The sequence below is a fragment of the Sciurus carolinensis genome, chromosome 8 (assembly GCF_902686445.1).
Source record: "Sciurus carolinensis chromosome 8, mSciCar1.2, whole genome shotgun sequence".
Classification (NCBI taxonomy): domain Eukaryota; kingdom Metazoa; phylum Chordata; class Mammalia; order Rodentia; family Sciuridae; genus Sciurus; species Sciurus carolinensis.
This window is the reverse complement of record NC_062220.1, coordinates 49,711,901-49,733,555: the sequence shown is the minus strand read 5'-3', so window position 1 is coordinate 49,733,555 and position 21,655 is coordinate 49,711,901. Positions and strand designations below refer to the sequence as shown.

The window sequence follows — 21,655 nt, the reverse complement described above, 5'->3', positions numbered from 1 at the left end:
ACTGCAAACAAACAAACAAAAAAAACCTTGTAGATATATTTTATCTATCTACTAAGTGGTATTTATCTTTATTATAACTACCTGGGGCCCAAAGGGAGATAAGAACACAGCTATTTTTTAAGTAAAATAGCTATTTATTCAGCCTCTCGTCATGCCAAAATGTTCTGTGCATATGCCACTGTAATCAGCATACCCTCTGTAACAGGCAAAATTGTACATCAACTTATATTTCATATTACTTGATTATATAAAAATGTAAAATGAAAGTGATTTATCAATTCCTTTTAACATTCCTAATAATTCAGCAGGAGATATGAGGCACAAAATCTTAGTAAAATATGACACAGAAAGAGCAGTGATAAAACTCTCACTTAAATTTAACTTGTTATAATTTGTTATTAACATACAAAGACAACAAGCTTTTAAAACATTATATTTACTAAGATTCTGGCAACAGCTTTATGTAACAAGATACAGCATACCAGGCCTGCCATTCAATTTGTTTATATAAGTCTCAGCTTCAATATGAAGCTGTTTAAAAAAAAAAAAAAAAAAAAAAAAAAAAAAAAAAAATCAAAACCCTGCTTTATACATGCTAAATATCTTGGCAAATAAGCCACTAAACATAGCAAGGAACTTAAGACAGCAAGAGTAAGGAGTTAACAAAAGCTAAACATTGCAGCCTAAACAAAATTCATACAAAAAATAAAGTAACTATTGCTGGTTACATAAAATTTTCCTGACCATTTAAAACTGAACAGTATAAAACATGCATTTTAGAATCTTCAGCTATAAGTCCAAAAAGTACCAGTGTCTATTTGAAATGTTTTATCTCCAAAGTCAAAGTGTAGTCAAAATTAATTCAAATGACATAACACATTCTAAAGCTAAAAAACATTCAATTATTACTGTCATGGAGATAAATCCCAGAGCTTTGGGGACGTTCTCATGCTGCAAAGGGTTGTTTTTCTGGTTCACTCAAAGCAGCATGTGACAAAGTCCACGGATGTCATTAAGCTCAGTAAAGAGTAAGACTTGGTACCCAGCTCTGACCTCCCCAGGAAACATGGCTACTGTGTCCACAAAAGTAGGATGTGTGAGAATCAAAGGCACACTATTCTGCTAGCTAAAGAGATAGCAAATCAACCCCCTCCATTCTAAAAGCTCCTTCCCCAGGTAAATTAAAGCATATAAGGGGGGAAAAGTAAAATACACTTTATCTACAGAGTAAGGATTTTGAAATATTAATGCGATCCCTACTTTAAAAATTTTAACTAGAGTCATCTGGTTATTTCTGATTACATCTTAAAGATGTATCCAGATTCAATTTCTTTTGATTTATCACTAGGTACTTCTAGTTAAAAATATTAGCTTTATTCCCAAATATCTTAACCACTAGTATGACTGCAGTGTATTATCTTCCAGTTATCAAGCACTGGAAGAGAAAAAAACAGATGTTCAAGCAGCAGGCAACAATCACGGCCCTTCCACACAGCGGCCTCTGAGTGGCTATAATAGTCCAGGAATAATTCTAAAAACAAGAAAATTCATGCATTTTAGTAAATATGTCATAATTTTCACAGTTGAAATTTCCTTTGACATTGCACTTTCTTTATAAGGGAATCCTGGTTTTTCTTAATGTTACGGCGAGTCAGGACTTGAACTAGCAGTCTTCTTTTTCTTCTTTTTACTGTGTTTCTTATGCTTCTTTTTCTTTTTGTTTTTTTCCTGTAAAGATAATTCTATGTTAGACATGAAAATATGCAAATAAGAACATCTTTATGATTGTACTCCTAAGCTACTATAAGCAATCCAACAAGGTAAACTACTTGAAACATTTCTCCAAAAGTCCCAACTACCAGTATCATTTGAGGACTAGGAGTTGTTGATTTTCAAAAAGATAGTGAGAAACTCTTAAGTCATTAGCACGTTACCAAAGCTTCTAACGAAATTTCCTGTAGACAATAAATTCAATCAAATCACGTGATCAATTGTTATATTTCATGTTTTATAACTTCTAAAGGAAAAGTAATTGCAGCTACTGCAAAGAAGTAAAACATTTGTTTTGATAAAATGACAGTTTTCAGAGAGTACAGTAATTTAAAATCTGTTATTTTTAAATAGGGACACATACTATGCACAGCTCGGACTGGAAGCACTACTTTATTAAATTAACACCAACTCATTAATACAAAATACTGATGTACAGTTGAAAACTATTATGTTGTGTTTTTTTGGTTTTGTTTTATTTTTGTTTTAAGGTACTGGGGATTGAATCCAGCGGCACTGTACCACTGAGCTACACCCCAGTTCTTTAACAATTTTTTTTTTTTTAAATTTGAGATGTGGTCTTGCTAAGTTGCTGAGACAGGTCTCGAACTTGTGGTCCTTTTGCCTCAGTCTCCTGAGTTGCTAGGTTTATAGCAAGTGTCACCACGTCTGGCTATTGTGCTTCTAAAACAGATGCTTAATCTTTAGAATGAAATGCCATTGAAGCTAGGAAAAGTAGTCAAATTCTGAGTAGATAAAAGCGAGCTGGAGTTCTGTTGATCTCCAGCTCCTTTGCACAACCTTTGCTGTAGAAGTGAAGGCAGAACTTCTGGAAAAATAGATACTTGGGAAGGTGACACCAAAAGAAAAGACTTGCTGGGCTTGGAGGTGCACTCCTGTAATCCCAGTAGCTTGGGAGGCTGAGGCTCTAAGCAACTTAGTGAGACCCTGTTTCAATATAATCAATAAAAAGTGCTATAAAATGCCCCAGGTACCAAAAAAACAAAAAGACTATTGCTAGTACTGATATTCAAGAAAACAAAAGCAAAAAAGAAGAGACATATTAGGGATAGGAAAAGCAACTTTCTAAGACCTCTATGACTAACATTAACTTTGATGATTTTCTTTTTAGTACATACATAATTAAGTACATACTCACAGGCATATGAGATAAAAGTGCCATATGAGATAAACATAATGCCACTTGGCACTATGTTTAACCAATCTGAACCATACACCAAAGCAATCTGTACTCAAATTATTTTCCCACTCGGCAGGGGAAAAAAAGCCTCTCTTTTCACTTTGTCTTTGAAGCATGTCAAATGTTATTTTTGAATTATACATTACCAGGTGAACCTTCATACCAAGGAAGCTCCCTCATTTTAAAACCTAGAGAAATTCTGGGAAGAACTTGTCGCAGACCTACAAATGAAACTGTCCTCACTTTTTTCACCTTTCCCATATTACTTTGCTAATATGGTCTGTATTACTCTTTGAAAAAGTCTCTGCTATTTTCTCTTTGTTGATCTGCTTCTCATTTGGCCCTCTTTCTCCTTTCCTATTTCTCAATTTCTATAATGGCAGAGCTTGTTTTGAAAACCATTAAAAACATCTTTGGTATTAGTGAGTCATCTCTGTTGTCACTTTCCTGTTTATTTTTCATTGTAGCTAGTGCTTAGAGAGGCTTTTTCTGTTATTTCAGGTTTGTCAGATCTGAAGTATTACTCTGAAAAACAAGAAATCACCATATCTACTAAAGCTTAAGAAAGTCAAACAAGAGTTTGAGCTTATATTTCTGACAGTAAGATACTGGAATGTAAACAGGAGATATTTGCCACCAGCGTGTTCTCCCTTTTTTACTAGTCACTATGATTTTCTCCTACCCATTAAGTGAAGCTGCTGAATACCACATCTTTCCCAATAATTTATTTGGTTCCAGTAAATCCAGTCTTGTTTTAGCACAACTCATTTTATATTAAACCCAACAGAGCTCTTCTGTTATCATGTAAAAACATAAGAGATACTTGCTGTTGCTTTATCTCGTTCCTCACTGCTTTTCTTCTTTTTTGCGCGTACCTAAAAAGTCAAAATTTTTGTGAAGGCAAACTGTAATTTGTACTCAATGCATTTTTCTTTTGTTCCCTAATATATCTTCAAGTTACATATAAAAACATTTTAACAATTAAATCACATTTTAAATAACCCCTGTTATATATCAATGAGGTTTCAATGAAAAATATATAAAAGAAAATTAAGATTTCTTTTTTTCTGGTGCCAGGGATTGAACTCAGGGGCACTTGACCACTGAGCCACATCTAGCCCTATTTTGTATTTTATTTAGAGATAGGTCTCACCGAGTTGCTTAGTGCCTCACCTTTGCTGAGGCTGGTTTTAAACTCTCGATCCTCCTGCCTCAGCCTCCCAAGTGGCTGGGATTACAGGCGTGCACCACTGCGCCTGGCCAAAAATTAAGATTTTTAAATCTCTGGGGAGGCTTCTCTTATATATTTTCAGCACCTAACACAATGTGGTACTGTGGGAAAAAATCAGGAGCTCTCAAACAACACAGACCAGGATCTGAATCCCTCAGTTTCATCATCTATAAAAGGGAGGAAATATTTACTTTCAAGGGGCAGTATCTGGAATATAGCAGGTATTTGTCTCACTCTATGGTATCAACAAAAGGTAACTAACTATACATACTCTGTATAAATGAAATGATTAAAATTCTTTGAAGTAACATTTACTATCTCATTTATATTTTATTTACATCATATATTATATATATATATATATATATATATATATATATATATATATATATTTCAGTTATTGATGGACCTTTATTTTATTTATTTTTGTGTGGTGCTGAGGATCAAACCCAGTGCCTCACACATGCTAGGCAAATGTTCTACCACTGAGCCACAACCCCAACCCTTATTTACATCTTTTAAAAAGTGGTACACTGGATTTAAATTAAATTAAAAATTGCTATAATTTATGTATATTAAATGTTAAGTCCAAATGTAAGATATTTAATATTAAGCTTTACTTATTATCATGTAGGCAGACAGACAGACAGAAGTGATTAATGTAATATCAGAGTATAAAAATGCCTAAATGTTGAAATTGTCTGGTATACTTGCAAGATAAACGCATATTAAGTATATAACACAAATACATAAAAATGTAATTAACAACATAAGGAAGCATAAGAACTAAAGATAGAGGCCACAAGCATTAGAGGCCATTAGCTTGCAAGAAAGTGGCAGCTCTCTCTAGAGAACAATTAGGAAATTACTGTTTTTTGTTATTACTCTTGTTCTTAAAATGACTGGGGCTAGTAATAGTTGTATTCCATCTGATTTAGCCAGACAGAGGCAAGGGATACTCTCTTACAATGTCCAGGACAGCTTTGTACATGCTATGTGATACTGAATAGTCTACTAATTCTTCATGTAATGAATCTGTTTATGATACAGAAAATAAACTGGCTGTAAATATGAACAGAGTATTTCATTCTGGATTTTAAGATATAATGTGTACCCCAGAAATGCAAACATCATATAAATACAGGGAAGACTATTTTACGTCATTCACAACTTTAATAAATTTTGTCCACCATTCTGGAAAATATCATTGGTGGCAATGCCTGTGAATGGTTTCTGAAGGACATAGGTATAATATACCAGCTACAGCCTTCATTTTGTTTTGTCTTAAGGTTTTATATCTCTGGTTTGTCACACTCAATCATTTACATATTAAAAGATAATTTAAAAAAACTATACATAGTTACTTTCACTTCTTTGTATTTGTTAGGAGATAGTAATGTAAAAAAAAAATAGTGTAGATAATTTAAGCTATGAATTTTATTTCAGGGAGCATTACGAAATACTGCTGTAACACAGAGACAATAGGTCTAACAGGACTGAGGGTCCCTATTACAAACCAAAGACAAAGAAATCAGAAAAGAGACAAGGTATAAACAAAAAGGCAAGACTCAAGGAGAGGGTCAATGAGAAACAGGCTAGAGACAGACAGAGCTGGCCAGGGCAGATGCAGGAAGCCAATATAGTAAGGAAGGAATCAAGAAAATCAGCCCCTGTGTGAGTGTGCTTTGAACCAGGGGCAAGACCCTCAACTTTTTGTTATACTGTTGAGAGGTCAATAAGTTCGTCTCTATGGAAAGCTGCAGCTTGAAAAATCAATGACTAGTGAAACCCTGTGTGAGATTTTATGGTTCTACCAAGAGTTATGTAAACTTTAGCCGCCTTTACTCTGTCCCAAGTATTATGTAAGGCCTTTCAAAATTTATTGTTTCATTTAGTTGTCACAATTTAAGTAATAGGCCTCTAATTCATAGATGAGGAAACCAAGGTCAAGAGAGAAACATTTTAAAGACAATAACTTGTTGACCTGAAATGAACTAAAAATGGTATTCTAATAGAGTACAAAATCTCAGATAGGAATTGTTAGAGCTGAAAGGGACTGTAGATCACCCAATTCTCCTCTCTCACTTCAAAGACGAGAAAACTGAGGTCATGCCAACATTTTTCTGCACCTTCCTACTCCCCAAATTTTAACTCAAAACAAAAAGAAGTTAGTATGTGTAATATCCTATTTTAACCACGTAAGCAAATGCTGGGTTTCTGCTGTACATTATATAGTCTCTTTCATGTAATCAGAATGTAGCACATTAAGATAATATTAGAAGAATAAAAATGAAATATCTCAGATTGAAAAGATGTGTGGAAATATGATTAATTATCAAAATACCAGTCATATATAATTTTCCTCTGGAAAAATGTAAAATGTATTCCTTTTTAAAATATTTTTAGTTGTAGATGCATATGATATCTTTTATTTATTTTTTGATGTGGTGCTGAGAATTGAACCCAGTGCCTCACACATGCTAGGCAAGCACTATACCACTGAGTCGAAATCCCAGCCCATGCAAAATGTATTCTGAAATGGAATAACTTTCATTTCTCTTACTCACCTCCTCAATATAATCTGATTCTGACAAGGACTCAGATGATAAAGGTTTGTCTTCAGGATACATCTTTCTTTTTTTACTGAGTCCTTTAATGTCCTATGAAAAGTAAATAACAAGCATCTTAATTTAAAAAAAAATACTATGCCCAACAAATTTTATGGTTTCTAAGCTCTAATTAGAAATTCTTCCATTTATCAGATAATCATCCACTTTTCAATTTAGAAATGTTTAAAAATGATGATATCAGGCTGTAAGTCTTTAATTCCAACAGAGAAATGCTTTTATTAAATAACTTGAAAAGAACTACATATCCATTTAGATGAAGTATCTTCTTTATTTCCTTAAATTACACACAAAAGAATTTTAAAGGAAACTGTCAATTACACATATGAAAGGTTGGTACCCAAAATATATGTCTTACAACTCAGGAAAGAAAGGAGACTAGAGTTATAACTCAGTGGTAGAATATTTGCCTAGCATATATGAAGTCCTGGGTTTAAAACCCAGCACTATTTAAAAAAAAAAAAAAAAGACTGAACAGGCAATGCAGAGAAAATGACATTTAAATATCTAATAAACAAATGAAGAGGCTTGACCATCTGTATACCGTACACTGGCAAAAATGAAGTCTCACAATATTAACAAGTATTAAGTATTAATCACAGTATTAATAAGAGTACTTTCATACACTACTAGCAGGAATGCAAATTAATAACAAGCACTGTTACTGAACAAAATGTAGACATGTTAAATGTATGCACATCCTGGAACCTAGAAATTACAGTTCCCAGGTGTACCTTAGAGAATTAATAAATTGTGGAAAAGGAGAACTGAATAATATAAACAGCAGCACTATTTGTATTGCTGAAAAATGAAAACAAGCTAGATGTTCACACACAGGAGAATGGAGAAATAAACTGTGGTGAATAATGGAATATAAACAAAAGAAATTAACTTGAAAGTATCAACAAGGACAAATATCAACAGTAATGCTCATTTAAAGAGCAAGTTTCAGAAGGAAACAATGACATCATTTTGAAAAAATACACAGTATGTTATCTGTTTTCTTTCCTTTGACCAGTTAATATGCTAAATTAGCATTAATTACAGATAAGTCATGCTGGGTGTACGTCCCCTATGTCCCACTAATCAGGAGGCTGAGGCAGGAGGATCACTTGAGTACAGGAGTTTAGGGTCAACATAGGTAACATTGTAGGTAAGTCACATATGAAGAGAAAATATCTTCTAATAAAAGTTTTTCAGTATTTACCTACAGTATATTCAATCTAAAAGAAAAGTCCTTTTTGTAAAATTTAAATGGCCTTTAAAATATCTTGAGGAAACAAAGAAAATGTTTACTTTCCATTAATTTATATTTTAAATCTGAGAGATAATCCATTAATCTATTCAAACTCTTTAGGAATACTCTTCTGTTGGTCCTATAATAATGGATCCAAATCAAAATATTTCTTTTCTTTTTTTTTTTTTTTTCTTTTTTGGGTGCTGGGGATCGAACCCAGGCCCTTGTGCTTGCAAGGCAAGCACTCTACCGACTGAGCTATCTCCCCAGCCCCCAAAATATTTCTTTATATCAACATGAAATACCATAAAAGCAAAATAAATATCCTGATTTATTAACTAAATTTCCTGAATTAACAAACACTATTTTTAACATTATCATTCATTTCCTTTTATTTTCTTTTGTAGCAGGGATTGAACCCAGGGGTGCTTAATCACTGAGCCACATCCTCAGCCCTTCTTATTTTTTATTTTGAGACAGAGTCTCAACTAAGTTGCTTAGGGTCTCAATAAGCTGCTGAGGCTGGCTTTGAACTTGTGATCCTCCTGCTTCATCCTCCCAAGCTGCTGGGATTACAGGCGTGTGCCACCACGCCCAGCTATTGTTGATTTCTTGAAGGTAAGGGTATGGCACAACAGTGTGTCTGAAGGTAATATAAAAATTGAGTTACCTTTTCTTTTTCGGTTGCATCCTTTGACTTCTTTTTCTTTTTCAAACTATCCTAAACAAATAAATATACATGTGTAAATATACATCAATTTTAAACGTCAAAGATACAACATTATAGAACAAGGACCAAAAAAAAAAAAAGTTTGCTCTATAAGTGAAAAATGTTTACTCCAATATCAGCATATTACCCTGAAAATAAAAGAAAAATCTCCATTATATAGATATTTGCTTGTAAGTAGAACAGGATGCTTCATTTATCTGGCTATATATCAAATATATGTACACTTAAAATTGTCTGAAATAATCTTTGTCTACAGTGGTCACATTTGTTGAAGTTCTAATTCACCCTGTGCTCATACATCCATCAACCTGATTTGCCTACTTTCTTCATCAGGAGTGGAGATAAGAATTTCTATTTTTTTTTTTTTTTTTGTGGTGCTGGGAATTGAACCCATGGCCTTATGCTTGCAAGGCAAGCCCTTTACCGACTGAGCCATCTTCCCAGCCCAGAATTTCTATTTTTAATCCCTTAGTTCTATTTATTAGCCTCCCTAAGCCTCAGTTTCCTTAATTATGAAGTTGATCAACAAATAACTACTCTCTAGGATTGTTGAGACTAAAGGCAGTAACAGTCAAATGCTTATAAGAGTGTTTAACATAGTGAGCATTTAATCACTAATAAGAGACTGTTGCTTTAAAAGACAAATATAAAACCATCACTGAGTATTTTCTAGACATTAGTTTTTTTTGCCAGAAGAAATCTCACTGGGGTAAAGAGCTACTGTCTATAAAATTCAAACTGTTGCTTCAGTTTCCTGAGATCCTAGTATACTGTTTGTCAAACTGTGGTTCGTGGACATCAAAATCACATAAGGCATCTGTTACAAATATTAATTTACTAAATCAATCTCTGGAGATAGAACCTAGGAATCAATTTTTTCTTTTGGTGCTGAGAATTGAACAGAGACTTATGCATACTGAGGAAAAGCTTTACACCTAACCTATGCCCCCAGTCCCTAGAATCAATATATTTTTTAGAAAACCTCATGCCTTTTAAAAAATGATCTCCGAAGTTTGAGAGCCAACTGTGCCTGACAATTCTGGTTAATACAGAACAAACTTAGGTATAATAGAGTGGAAAGGACAGTGGAACAAATATTAGAAGATACTGATTCAACTTCCAATTCCAACACTAGCTATGTGATTTAAGCAAGATCTTTCCACACACTGAACTACAATTAATTTATGAATATAGGGAAATAACCTTATAGAGCTATAAAAACATGGAAACACATAAATGTACTTGGAGAATTATTAAATGCTACATGTCACATTAGGTACATCAGTTAAATGGCATAGGGTCAAATGGTATCCCATTTCTTAAGAACAATTTAAGACAGGAAGAACTAAAAGAGAAACAGTGCCTCTACTACAAAAATGTTAATAATTTAAATATGTTTACCTTACTGTCTGATTCAGTTTCTGACAAGGAGCTTTCAGAAGATTTATGAGAACGGTTCTTCTTTTTCTTTCTCCGTTTTGTTTGTTTCTTATCCTATAGAAAACATTTGCTTTGTTTTAGAAATATAATGTATGCATTTTACTAATACCAAAATTTTCTTTTTTTTTTTTTTTTGGCGGTACTGGGGATCGAACTCAGGGCCTTGTGCTTGCAAGGCAAGCACTCTACCAGCTGAGCTATCTCCCCAGCCCCCAAAATTTTCTTAATGAACAAAACTTAAATGAGAAGACTGGCTTGTAAATATATTTTTCTTTAATTAATATTCATAATGTAACATCCCTTTCCTGTTTTACAAAGTCAAGTGATTTGAGTCACATGTAATCCCTAACATTTAGTCAAACAGGATTTTGGATTTTTCAAATCTTCTTCTACTGATATTTTTATATAAACAAAACAAATTTTAAAAAATTTTAAAAATACTAATATTTAAATATCTTATTTAATTTATTGTTATGCTCTACCTTATCATGAATCAAAATGTAGAAATAAACATTTCTAACAGATATTTCAATAGATTTCCTCTTGAAGTAAAAAAATGAGAGATATTATTTGATGAACTATTACAAGCAATCCTTACCTCATCTTCAGAATCTGAAGAACTGCTGGAAGAATCAGAGCTTGATGAAGAAGAAGATGAATACTTGACCAAGCACAAAACAATTAAAGCTTGTGAGATGCAGGAATTGTTTTTCCTTTACTAAGTCTCTCAAAGTACTTAGTGAAATCAATCTAGTGTCTGAGAAACAGATGCCATATTCATAAGATTTAAATATTAAAATGTAAAAAAGTCACCCCCCCCAAAAAAAAACCTTCAAAAAGTGACACTATGTCTTCAACTGTCCTCTTTAAATAGCAATAAAGGGATTAAGCGTTAAGTAGGTTATAAGGAGATTGGCATCATTCTTTCATGGTACTGACAGAACACTTCCAATCAAGGCAACCAAATGACCTCTAGGTTGCTTGACTCATCTGGAGTCTAAGTTACCTTTAGTATACAGGTTTAAATATATTATTCTTACTTTTTTGCAGATTCTTTATTTATAACATTTAGAAAAATGGAAAAGTTTTGCTCACCCTACCAGATTTCTTCTTTTCTTTTTTCTTTCTCTAAATGGAAACAGATAGAGGTCTAAATAAGTTGCCTGAGTTTTCAAATACATCTATTAAAAGCAGTATACAGCATTACTGTGAAAATTGAACCAAGATTAAGAATAGCAATAAACTAAAAATGGTACTACCTGTCTTTTTTTTGATGAGCTCTCATTTCCACTTAATAATTTCTCCCTGTGTTTTTCTAGTTCTTTCTTCCAATTCTGCAAGAAGGTTATAAATAACACATGAGGTTATCAATCCCCTTCCAATGTACTTAATATAGAGAGACAACCATTACTTCCTTCCCTCCATCTTCTCTAATACCTCTCACCCACCTCAACTTTTAATTATACAAGGTAGGTCTGGTGATGTGTGTCTGTAGTCCCACCTACTTGGGAGACTGAGGCAGGAGGATCACTTGATACCAGGAGTTTAAGGGCAGTAGGGAACATAGCAGGACCCCCCCACTTCCAAAAAAAAAAGAAGAAAAAGTTCACATGCCAATCCTTGATCCTATTACCAAGGGAGTTCCTTAGCTCATTTGGAAGAGAATATTAAGGGGTGGGAGTTTCCACAGAATACTGAAAGGAAGAAAAGATACTGTTACTGATACTGAGGCTTGGTTTCAACGAGGATGGCTACTGTAAAAGCTGAATTAATCTATATTATGGTTGAAATACTACATATATGTTTGTAATCAAAGCAAGCAAACATCATTATAAAAATCCTAGGTTAAAGATGGGAAGAGCACAGAGGGAGGGAAGAACCTAACGTTCAGATAACGTCTCAAACCCTTGATTAAAAAAAGAAGCAAAAATTCTTTCTTTCTTTCTTTTTTTTTTTTTTTTTTTGTGGTGCTGGGGATTGAACCCAGGGCTTTGTGCATGCAAGGCATGCACTTTACCAACTGAGTTACATCCCCAGCCCCAGTGATTTCATTTTTGTTATAAGAAAAAAAAAAAAATTAGTCTATTTCTTTAAAAGGTACCATTTACAAACCTCATTCATTTTTTCCTCAAATTCAGCCAAAGCCTTGGAGCCTTTCTTTTTCTTTTCTAGTTGCTCTTTCACTTCTTCCCTTAAAAAAATTTTAAAAAGCACAAATAAAATTTCAAGCACTTCAAGTTAGATGGAGGCTTATAAAAAAAGACAATAAAAATTCAAATAAAATTTTAATAGACCTCTATTCCAATACTGTTAAATGTCAGACTTCTTTGTTCATATCCATGTAAAGAATCATAATAAACCTATCAGATAATACTAATCACTCCTCTTCTAAACATGGATTATAAGAATCAATACACCAAACCGCTAAGCACTTTCATACAATAAGAATTGTTTTCATTCAATCCTCACAACTCCATGAGAGAAAGTAGTATGTACTCCCACTAACAGAAAAAGAAACTAAAGCTTGGAGAAGGTAAAAAACTTACCTAAGGTCAGAAAGCTGATAGTTTCAGTGTTAGAGGGAGGTTTAGGTCTTTATGACTAAACTACTATATCCTATTAATACATCTCCCAACTTATAATGTGCCTGACTTATTTACAGAGAAGAGTTAATACAGTATGACCGATTGCTTACTCTAAAAAGGCCAGCTTATAGGGTTGACCAGAAGTGAACACATGAGAACTTGGATTCTGGAGGGTTCTTACCATTCCCTGATTATATGTAGCTTACTCTGCCTAAACTGTTTATATAAGCAACATAGTTTAGGCAGAGTATCTGCTTTCCTTTTGGAAATCTGGAATTTTGGAAAATGACAGGCAGAGTCAGGCTGGAATTTTGGAACATGACAGGCAAAGCCTGACCAGCCCACAATAAAAACCCAGGACACTAATGAGTCTCCCTGGTTAGCAACATCTCACACGTGTTCTCACGCTCCTTGTAAAAAGAATTAAGTGCATCTTGTATGGTTCTGTTATGCAAGGACCCTTGGAAGTTTGTATCTGATTTTTCCTGGTCTTTGTCCTATGTTTCCTTTCAGTGTAATAAATCTTATCATAAGATGACTATTCTGCTGCGAGTCCTCCTACCAATGACTCAACTTAAAGGTTGTCTTAAAGACCTCAGACCACAGGTAATACACTAGCTTGAGCATTTCCCCCTTGAAATTCATTTTCTTTCATTTTAAAGGTAAAATGTATTCTGTTTATATTCATGCACATAGTAGGAGGTAAATAAGCCTTATTTTCTATGTAACTCAAAAGTATTCCCTACTACCTAAAGCATACCTTTCAACCACAGCTGCCTAGCTTTCAGGGCACTCTAAATTCTGAAAGATTCTGAAGTTAATGACTCTGAAACTTGTCACGTGTTACTTCAAGAGTATGGTATTAATAATAACAGAAAACATAACTAAAAAATAGTAAAGTCTGTGGTATGATGCTTTAATTATTAAAAAAAAAAAAAAATCAGAGTTTCTCAATGAGTTTTTTTAACCTACCAAAAAGCCAGCATATGAAACTAGAAATAAGACTGAACGTTATTCTTCGTATAAGCTGGCATGATTATTCAAATCCACTATTTTTAACTTAGAGCACTACAAGGTTAAACAGTCTTTTAAGGGACAGAGAAAAGAATGATATGAAAAGGTGGTATGGCAGTGTTTTAGTTATAACGGGTGGTGGAATCTCAAACACTGTTTTACAGTTGTGCATGTGTTTCAAACATTCAAAAGAAGGCACATGTCAAATATTACTTTAAAAAACACTTTTCTGGCAATCACTTGGCAATCAAGTAAAGCTGTAAGAATAAAATTCTGAAATTTATCAAAAGCTTATGAAAAGGTAAACTGTTGCACAATACCAGGTAGGCCTTGGTCGATTCAGATAATCCTGGATTGTTGGCCCTGAAGACTGGATTGGACCCCTTGATCTGGCCATTGCTATTGGATTCATATAAGCCTTTAGGAAAGAACACAAATTAGTTTCCTTAAAATAACCACTAAAAATGTAAAAGCTCACTTACATCAAGTAACCTTTATCATAAATGCATACTATCCAACTAAGCAATCTAACCAACTTCTAACTATAAAAATCAATCTTCCATTAAGCTTTGAAAGTTTATAAAGTAGGTAATATATTCATGGAAAATGTGTTGTTTTACCAGGGAGTTGATGAAATAATGATACCTCTTACCTACTGTAGGCTTTATATTATTTTCTTCCAAGGCCCAATAACCCAGTGAAGGTGATAAAACTATGCTCACTAATAAACTAAGAAACTCAATTCCAAGTTAGGAGTAGTGGCACATGCCTGTAGTCCTAACTATGTGGTAGGCTGAGGCAGGATTCCAAAGTTGAGGCCAGCCCAGTCATTTGGCAAGACCCTATCTCAATTAAAAAAAAGGGGGGGAAGGGGACTGGGGTTTGAAGCACAGTGGTGAAGGCCCCCAGGTTTAATCCTCAGTTTAAAAAAATAAAAAGCTAAAAGAAGATCTAAGTCTAAGTCTAAATTTACTGTCCATTCTACTATTACAGGAAATACTGTGTTATACTGATGGAAATTTTATTTGCAAAATGCTAATATCAAAAATTAACTTGTACCCAGATAACAACAACAAAAAAAGGACCTCATGAAAATTAAAAATGTGCATTGGGTGTGGTGGAGCATGCCTGTAATCCCAGCAACTCTGGAGGCTGAGGTAGGAGGATTGCAGATTCCAGGTCAGACCAGACAATTTTATTTTTCAAAATAAAAAAGGTCTGGGGATTTAGCTCAGTGGTAGTGTGCACTTGGGTTCAAATCCCCAGAACTGCAAAGAAATAAAAAAGTGTTCATGCATCAAAGAATATTTCAAAAGAGGGAAAAAGACAATTCACAGAATGGGAGAACACACTTGCAAATATAATGATATGAATATCCAAAATGTATAAAGAGCTGCTACAAGTTAACAATAAAAACTCAATGCAATTCAAAAATGAGCAAAGGATTTGAATAGGACTTGATTATCCTCTTCAGGCATAGAGTCAATAGTCAGTAAACACATGACAAAATGTTTAACATCATTAGTCTTTAGCAAAATACAAATAAAAATCACTAAAACATGCTATCTCACATGCATTAGAATTTCTGTTTCAAACAAAGTCACAATGGAAGAAAATGTGGAGGAACTGGCATTGTTGTGCATGCTGATGGAACAGGAAGTGGAGTCAATGCTGTGGAAAACAATTTGGTGGCTCCTCAAAAAGTTAAACCTAGAACTACTGTCTGATTCATCAATTCCACTTCTAGGTATTATACTTACTCCCAAAGAATTGAAAGTAAGGACTCAAAACAGACAAGTGTAACACAAATGTTCATAACAGCATTATTTATAATAGTCAAAAGGTGAAACCATGCAAATGGCTATCTAGAGATGAGGGGACAAACAAAATGTGGTGTACATATATACCATTTAGCTTTAAAAAGGGATGAGTTCTGATACATACAACCTGGATGAGACTTGAAAACTTAAGTGAAATCAGACAAATGCAAAAAGTTACATACATGACTTCATTTTTATGAGGTTATAAAATAAATTTATAAAGACAAAGTAGAATAGAGGTTATCAGGGGCTCCGTTGAAGACGAGCTTGGGAGTTTTTGTTTTGTTGTTTTCTTGAAGTACTAGGGATTGAAGCCAGGGGTGCACTATCAATGAGCTACACCACTAGCACTTTTTAAATTCTGAGACAGGGTCTCACTAAATTGCCCAAACTTGCCTCAAATCTGTCATCCTCCTGCTTTCCAAGTAGCTGGGATTACAGGTGAGCATCACCATGCTCAGTAGAGTGATTATTTGATACTTAGCTTCCTGTCTGGGATGATCAAAGTTCTGGAAATGGATAGTGGTGACTGATGGTTGTACAGCAGTGTGAATGTACTTAATGCCACGGAACTATACACTTAAAAATGATTAAATGGTAAATTTCATGTATATTTTGGCTCAGTAAAAACCCTACAAAAGGACTGGGGTTGTGGCTCAGTGGTAGAGCACTTGCCTAGCATGTGTGAGGCACTGGGTTCGATTCTCAACACCACATAAAAAATAAAGAAAAATATTGTATCCATCTACAGCTAAAAATATATTTAAAAAAAAAAACCCACAAAAATTCAACTGCGCTCTGTGTATTATACTTACTGTAGCAGAATAACACTATTTTTTTCAAAAACATCATGCTAAGTAAAATAGGCCAAGCCCAAAAAACCAAAGGCCGAATGTTTTCTCTGATAAGTGCATGACGATATATTAACAATGGGGGATGATGGAGGAAGAGAAGAATGAAGGAACTTTGGATGGTGTAGAGGAAAAAGGGGTGGGAGGGGGTGGGGATGGAAAAACAATAGAATGAAACAGACAGTATTACCCTATATATATGTATGATTGCATGAATGATGTGAATCTACATTGTATACAACCATAGAAAGGAAAAGTTGTACCCCATTTTGTGTACAATGAATCAAAATGTGTCTGTAAAAATAAAAAAATATTTTAATAAAAAAACATCAAGACAAAGCAAAAGGTTTCTTTGTGAATGAAGGTGTCTATCACATGTTGTTTTATTAAAATTCATTTTGCTGCACACATAAAATCGAATTTAAGTTCAGTCTCAAACTCTTCTTCTTTGTTTTTTTTTTTTGCAGTGCTGGGGATCGAACCCAGGGCCTTGTGCTTGTAAGGCAAGCACTCTACCGACTGAGCTATCTCCCCAGCCCCTTCAAACTCTTCTTGATCATCATATAGTTTGTCCAAATTTATTCAAAGTCAAACATTTATAAAATTCTACTTTTTAAACAGAGTGACTACTATTAAGGTTGATTTTCAGATCTTACTACTAATACCTAACATTCTAAGAGAAATTTAAAAAGGAAACATTGAATCTATAGCATTTCAATTATCAAAATCTATAAAAATGACAAATATTTCCACCTTTATCACAAATATAAATACACTTTCAGATTTCTTTGGCACAGCGAACAATATAAAACCACCATTCAGAACTACTTCCATTCAGTTGACAGAGCCTAATTACTTGGGATGAAAAACAAACCTTGACACGATTTTCATACAAGTAGGAAGGAATGCTAGGAGCTCCCAATGTCAGAGATATTTAGAGAATCAGGGAAGGATGTGAATATCAAAAATATCAAATGCAATTTTAGAGACATATAAGTTTTTAAAAAAATATAATCCTCAAATATTTCAATCAACCTTTGCTGAGCATTTTAGTTGATGCGAAACTGACAAATGGAGGCTGAAAGAGATGAATTATCAGCCCAAATTACAACACTGAATCCCAAAAAGAAGTACAACGTGAAAGTTAAGTTCATCGTTTATAAAACAGGAATATTATTCACATCCATCACCTTATTTCTTTCATGTCACAATTTTAGTTGTACCTAATGGCAAAATATTTTAAGTTTAAAACTGCAAAACTTGTTTATTTCTCAAGAGGATAAATATACAGAAGGATATTCACTAAATTACTACAACAGCAAAAACTAAGAACACCCAAACCACCATTTAACTGGGATTCATTAAATATACTGAAGTATATCCCCAGATGAAATACTATATAGCTACTAAAAAAAATTAGGTAGGTCTATAGTTCCTGATATGGAAAGATGTCTCCAAGATTTCTCAGCAGCAAAAGCAAGTTGCCCAAAAATAGATACCACTTTAATAAATAACTACAAATACTTAAAAATCTGGATGCACCAAAATGTGAAGAGAGACTTCCCCTTTCACCACTTCATGTAACTCATTACCTTATAAAAGAGAAAACTACATATCCAAACATTCTTATACTAATGATAAAGGTAGTCAAAATGAGAAAAATTCAACCACAATACTGTCACTCCAATTGAGAGAGATGAACTGTAAAAATTCACAAATGGTACAGTGGCAATTTCTCATTTTCATTATAAACATAATACAATACCCACCATGTATCACAATCTTCAAAATTTTAACATATCTTAAAAGCACATTGACATTTTTATGTCTTAATGTCAACTGTCAAGATGCTTTCCTAAAATCCATATCAACCTATTTTTTAGTTCAGAGGAAAATAATAAAGTAGTATACTCATATGCTACTTATTATAGGCAATTAAAAAGTGCAATTATGTGAGCTACTACTGAAGTAGTTAGGCTTACATTTAAGCTTTTGACCATAAATATTATCCTGTCTGCTTAAGTATACTCCAAATACCTCAATTATTTATTTCAATTATAATAGAAATATTTATTAAGTACATCTTATGTGCTAGGTTCCATGCAAAACACCTTAATACTTTGTTCTTTAAATCACCAAGCAACAATCCTTCTTTTTACTATGCACCCCAGAAAGTTTTTAAAACAAAAAAGTAACTATTTCACAATGGTGTAAAAACGAATGCTTCTACTGAAGGAGTGGAGTAATTAAGTTTTTAGTTAAAATAGAAATTGTGGGCTGGGGAGATAGCTCAGTTGGTAGAGTGCTTGCCTTGCAAGCACAAGGCCCTGGGTTCGATCCCCAGCACCAAAAAAAAAAAAAAAAAGAAATTGTGCAGTTTCTTTAAACACCTCATAATGTAATCATTTTTAATACTGTAACCCTGTAAATTAAACATTCTTATTCATATGATTACAATTGTATCTGGCTTCAAAGTGCTGCATGAGTTTGAGAAACAAAACAATTTGTTACTGAAACCCAGGAGGGCAAATTGGGCTCAAGGGATATTTACTTGGGCAGGTACTTGAAAAGACCAATCTGGTATAACCACTAAAGACACAATATAAGATACATCTAATTTTGAGAGCACAAACTAACAGGAAAAAAAAAAAAAAAAAGGAAACTTTCAGAAAACAAAAGGCATAAAAGGTGGCCAGCATGAACTTAAGAGCCCTTTAAAGATCCCAAGAACTAAAATGTTCACTTTAAAACACTGTTCAAGAATGTATACCAAGAGAACCCTAATGTAAACTCTGGACTCTTGAGTGATTATGATATGTTAACATAGGTTCATCAATTTTAACAAATGTACTCTGGTGTCAGATGTTGATAATGGGGGAGGTTGTGCATGTGTAGGAGTATATGGGAACTCTTTGTACTTTCTGTTCAATTTTGCATGAACCTATAACTGCTCTAAAATATAGTCTATTTTTAAAAAAAACTGTTCCAACCTGAAATTTAATGGGTTTTTGTGGAAAATAACCCTGTTGTCTATAAAACTATGATATTATCATCAAAGAAAGAATTAATCTGAATAGGTTTTGAGATAACTGAATGTACAACACCAAGAGTGAACCCTAATGCAAACTACTGACTTTGGGTAACAATGATGTATCAGTGAAGATTCATCAATCAGAACAAATGGATGGGATTTGATAATGGAGACGTTATATATGTGTGTAAGCAGGGAGTATATGGGATGTCTCTGTACCTTCCCTGCAATTTTGCTGTGAATTTAAAAATGTTAAAAAAAAAAGATAAAAGTCTTAAAACAAAAACAGGTCACATGACCCAAGTTTAACCAGTCCACTCCTTCCTCTATGCAATAAGTTGACTGAATTAGACCATCTGTGTCTTCTATGTCTTAATTTCATGTTTTTGTTCTCATAATCTTTGAAGTATAAACAAAATGTTACCAGAACGCTCTGTGCCATGATAGCATACAAAAAAGTATGGTTGTTATCAAATGCTCTAGTAAATGAAGCTGATTTGGTGAAGTTTTTCAAATGCCTTAAAAGGAGGTGTAAACCAAAATTTTCTTCCCAGTGGAATGAAACACTTTAAGTTTCCATAAGAAACTGCACCCAAAGTCAGGTGATTTCTAGGTATTCAAGGACCAAGAACATTAAGAAAGCCCAAATATTCCAACACCTCAAACCTAAGTTTGATGCCCTGGCAAAACACCATTTCAACTCTGGTCGTCAAGATACAACAACAAATTCTTCAACTTTATAATCAAGGCTCACTATCACAGTGGTTTCCAGGCATTTTCAATTACAAAGACCATATAACACTAAAACAAACGCTTCTAAGTAAGACGGGAAATGCCATCACTTCATAACTTTTAGCACATACACAAACACTCCCGCAAATAACCGTTAACAACAACAACAACAAAAGGCTAGAATGTAGTACATGAGCTTTAAGTGCATTTTCCTCATTTTGCTACTCAGTGATTAAAATTCTGCCATAGACAAGCCCAAGAACTACCAGGATACAACCCATTCTTAGTCACTATTCCCTCAGGTTTACTGCTCATCCAACCTGATTCATAACCTGGGCTTTTGAAACCAATCCCCAGTCCTCCCTGCACCCCCAGAGATTCGAATGCTTTCCTTCCGACTTTGTCTAAAGTACCTTCGCTTTGGAATGCTCTCAGAACCTCAAACATCTATCAGGTACCATTTGTTACTCTTCCTGCTATGAATTACTTATTTGTTTTCTCATTTAGTAGAGTAGTTATCTCCATGCCAAACACTCTCTTGGGCATCTTGCCTTTTGTGGTCCTAACTATTCTGCAAGGTTGTGGGTAATAATGATCCCCTTTTATAAAAAACAAAACAGGCTCAGGGAAGAAAAGTAACCTGTCTTAGATCACCTAATTTCCGAAGGGCCAAAAGGCATTCAACTCTGTTCGGAACTCCACAGACAACTATTTCCGTGCCATTCATCCCTTTTGCAGGCGCCAGACAGTACTGCGATCCCAGTTCTCAAATGCCTAGCTTCCCAGTAGCTAAAGCCTGGCTCGCTGCTGGCCCCGGGTGCAGGGTCACCTCCCAGGCCTAGGTGCCGTGCTGGGCTGCGCGATCCAGAGGAGCGGGCGAGCCCCGGAGCCTCCACGAGCCTCTGAGTTCGGAATTACATACAGGAAAGGGCAGATTTTCCCCTGGGTCTTTGCGGCTGTAAAAAGTGGGCACTGCGGAAGCGGGAGCGAAGGGAGCTAGGGAGCAGTGTCAGAGGGAGCGGCGGGGTGGGGGACAAAGGGGAGGGCCGGGGAGAGAATTGGGGACCCGAAGGCGCCAACTGTGTGCCTGGCGCACGCGCGTCTGGGATGGCGGAGGGTGCTGGGTCTCGCGGCCCCAGCTCCGAGCGCGGCCGCTAGCCCTGCCGCCGAGCCGGGAAGGGCAAGAGGTCCCGCTTTCCTGCCGCCAGGCTCCCCGTCACCTCATTGTTTTCCCCGCCGAGTACTCACCACTCGATTATCCCGCTTCCCCATTGTGCCGAACCGAGCGCACAGTGAAGACGCCGTGAAAGACCCGGCCAGCGAAGCTGCCGAAGCAGGCCCTCCGCGGGTCCTTCGGACGGCTTTCCTCCCCGTCCGAAGAGCGGC

General features: G+C 34.9%; 1 protein-coding gene and 1 long non-coding RNA gene across 6 annotated transcripts; both read right to left on the bottom strand.

The window, feature by feature from the left end:
- Positions 1-1,635: 1,635 nt before the first annotated feature.
- On the bottom strand, positions 1,636-12,374 carry Fam133b (family with sequence similarity 133 member B). 5 transcript variants are annotated; one of them, XM_047562235.1, is made up of 9 exons: positions 12,349-12,374; positions 11,496-11,570; positions 11,332-11,364; positions 10,835-10,856; positions 10,198-10,290; positions 8,737-8,787; positions 6,770-6,862; positions 3,799-3,846; positions 1,636-1,728 (listed from the first exon to the last, which is right to left on the bottom strand). In XM_047562235.1, exons 2-9 carry the CDS (start codon positions 11,519-11,521, stop codon positions 1,642-1,644), a joined length of 453 nt encoding a protein of 150 aa, XP_047418191.1. In that variant the 5' UTR covers positions 11,522-11,570; positions 12,349-12,374; the 3' UTR covers positions 1,636-1,641. The 5 variants fall into 5 exon arrangements, with proteins under 5 accessions (XP_047418191.1, XP_047418194.1, XP_047418193.1 ...); XM_047562238.1 differs by lacking the exon at positions 12,349-12,374 and adding an exon at positions 11,685-12,159 and having other exon boundaries at positions 1,636-1,732; positions 3,802-3,846; positions 10,835-10,859; XM_047562237.1 differs by lacking the exon at positions 12,349-12,374 and adding an exon at positions 11,685-12,158 and having other exon boundaries at positions 3,795-3,846; positions 10,835-10,859.
- On the bottom strand, positions 12,367-21,655 carry LOC124991577 (uncharacterized). The gene is made up of 3 exons (XR_007109902.1): positions 21,518-21,655; positions 14,156-14,253; positions 12,367-12,427 (listed from the first exon to the last, which is right to left on the bottom strand). It is a non-coding gene; the product is annotated as an uncharacterized LOC124991577 (long non-coding RNA).

Excerpts from the sequence above, each read along its gene's own strand:
- Fam133b (XM_047562234.1), bottom strand. The coding sequence starts at position 11,521 with ATGAGAGCTCATCAAAAAAAAGACAG. Across the intron at positions 11,365-11,495 it reads GCTCATCAAAAAAAAGACAG|AGAAAGAAAAAAGAAAAGAA; the intron begins GTAGTACCATTT and ends GTTTCCATTTAG. Across the intron at positions 1,729-3,798 it reads AGGAACGAGATAAAGCAACA|GAAAAAAACAAAAAGAAAAA; the intron begins GCAAGTATCTCT and ends TTATCTTTACAG.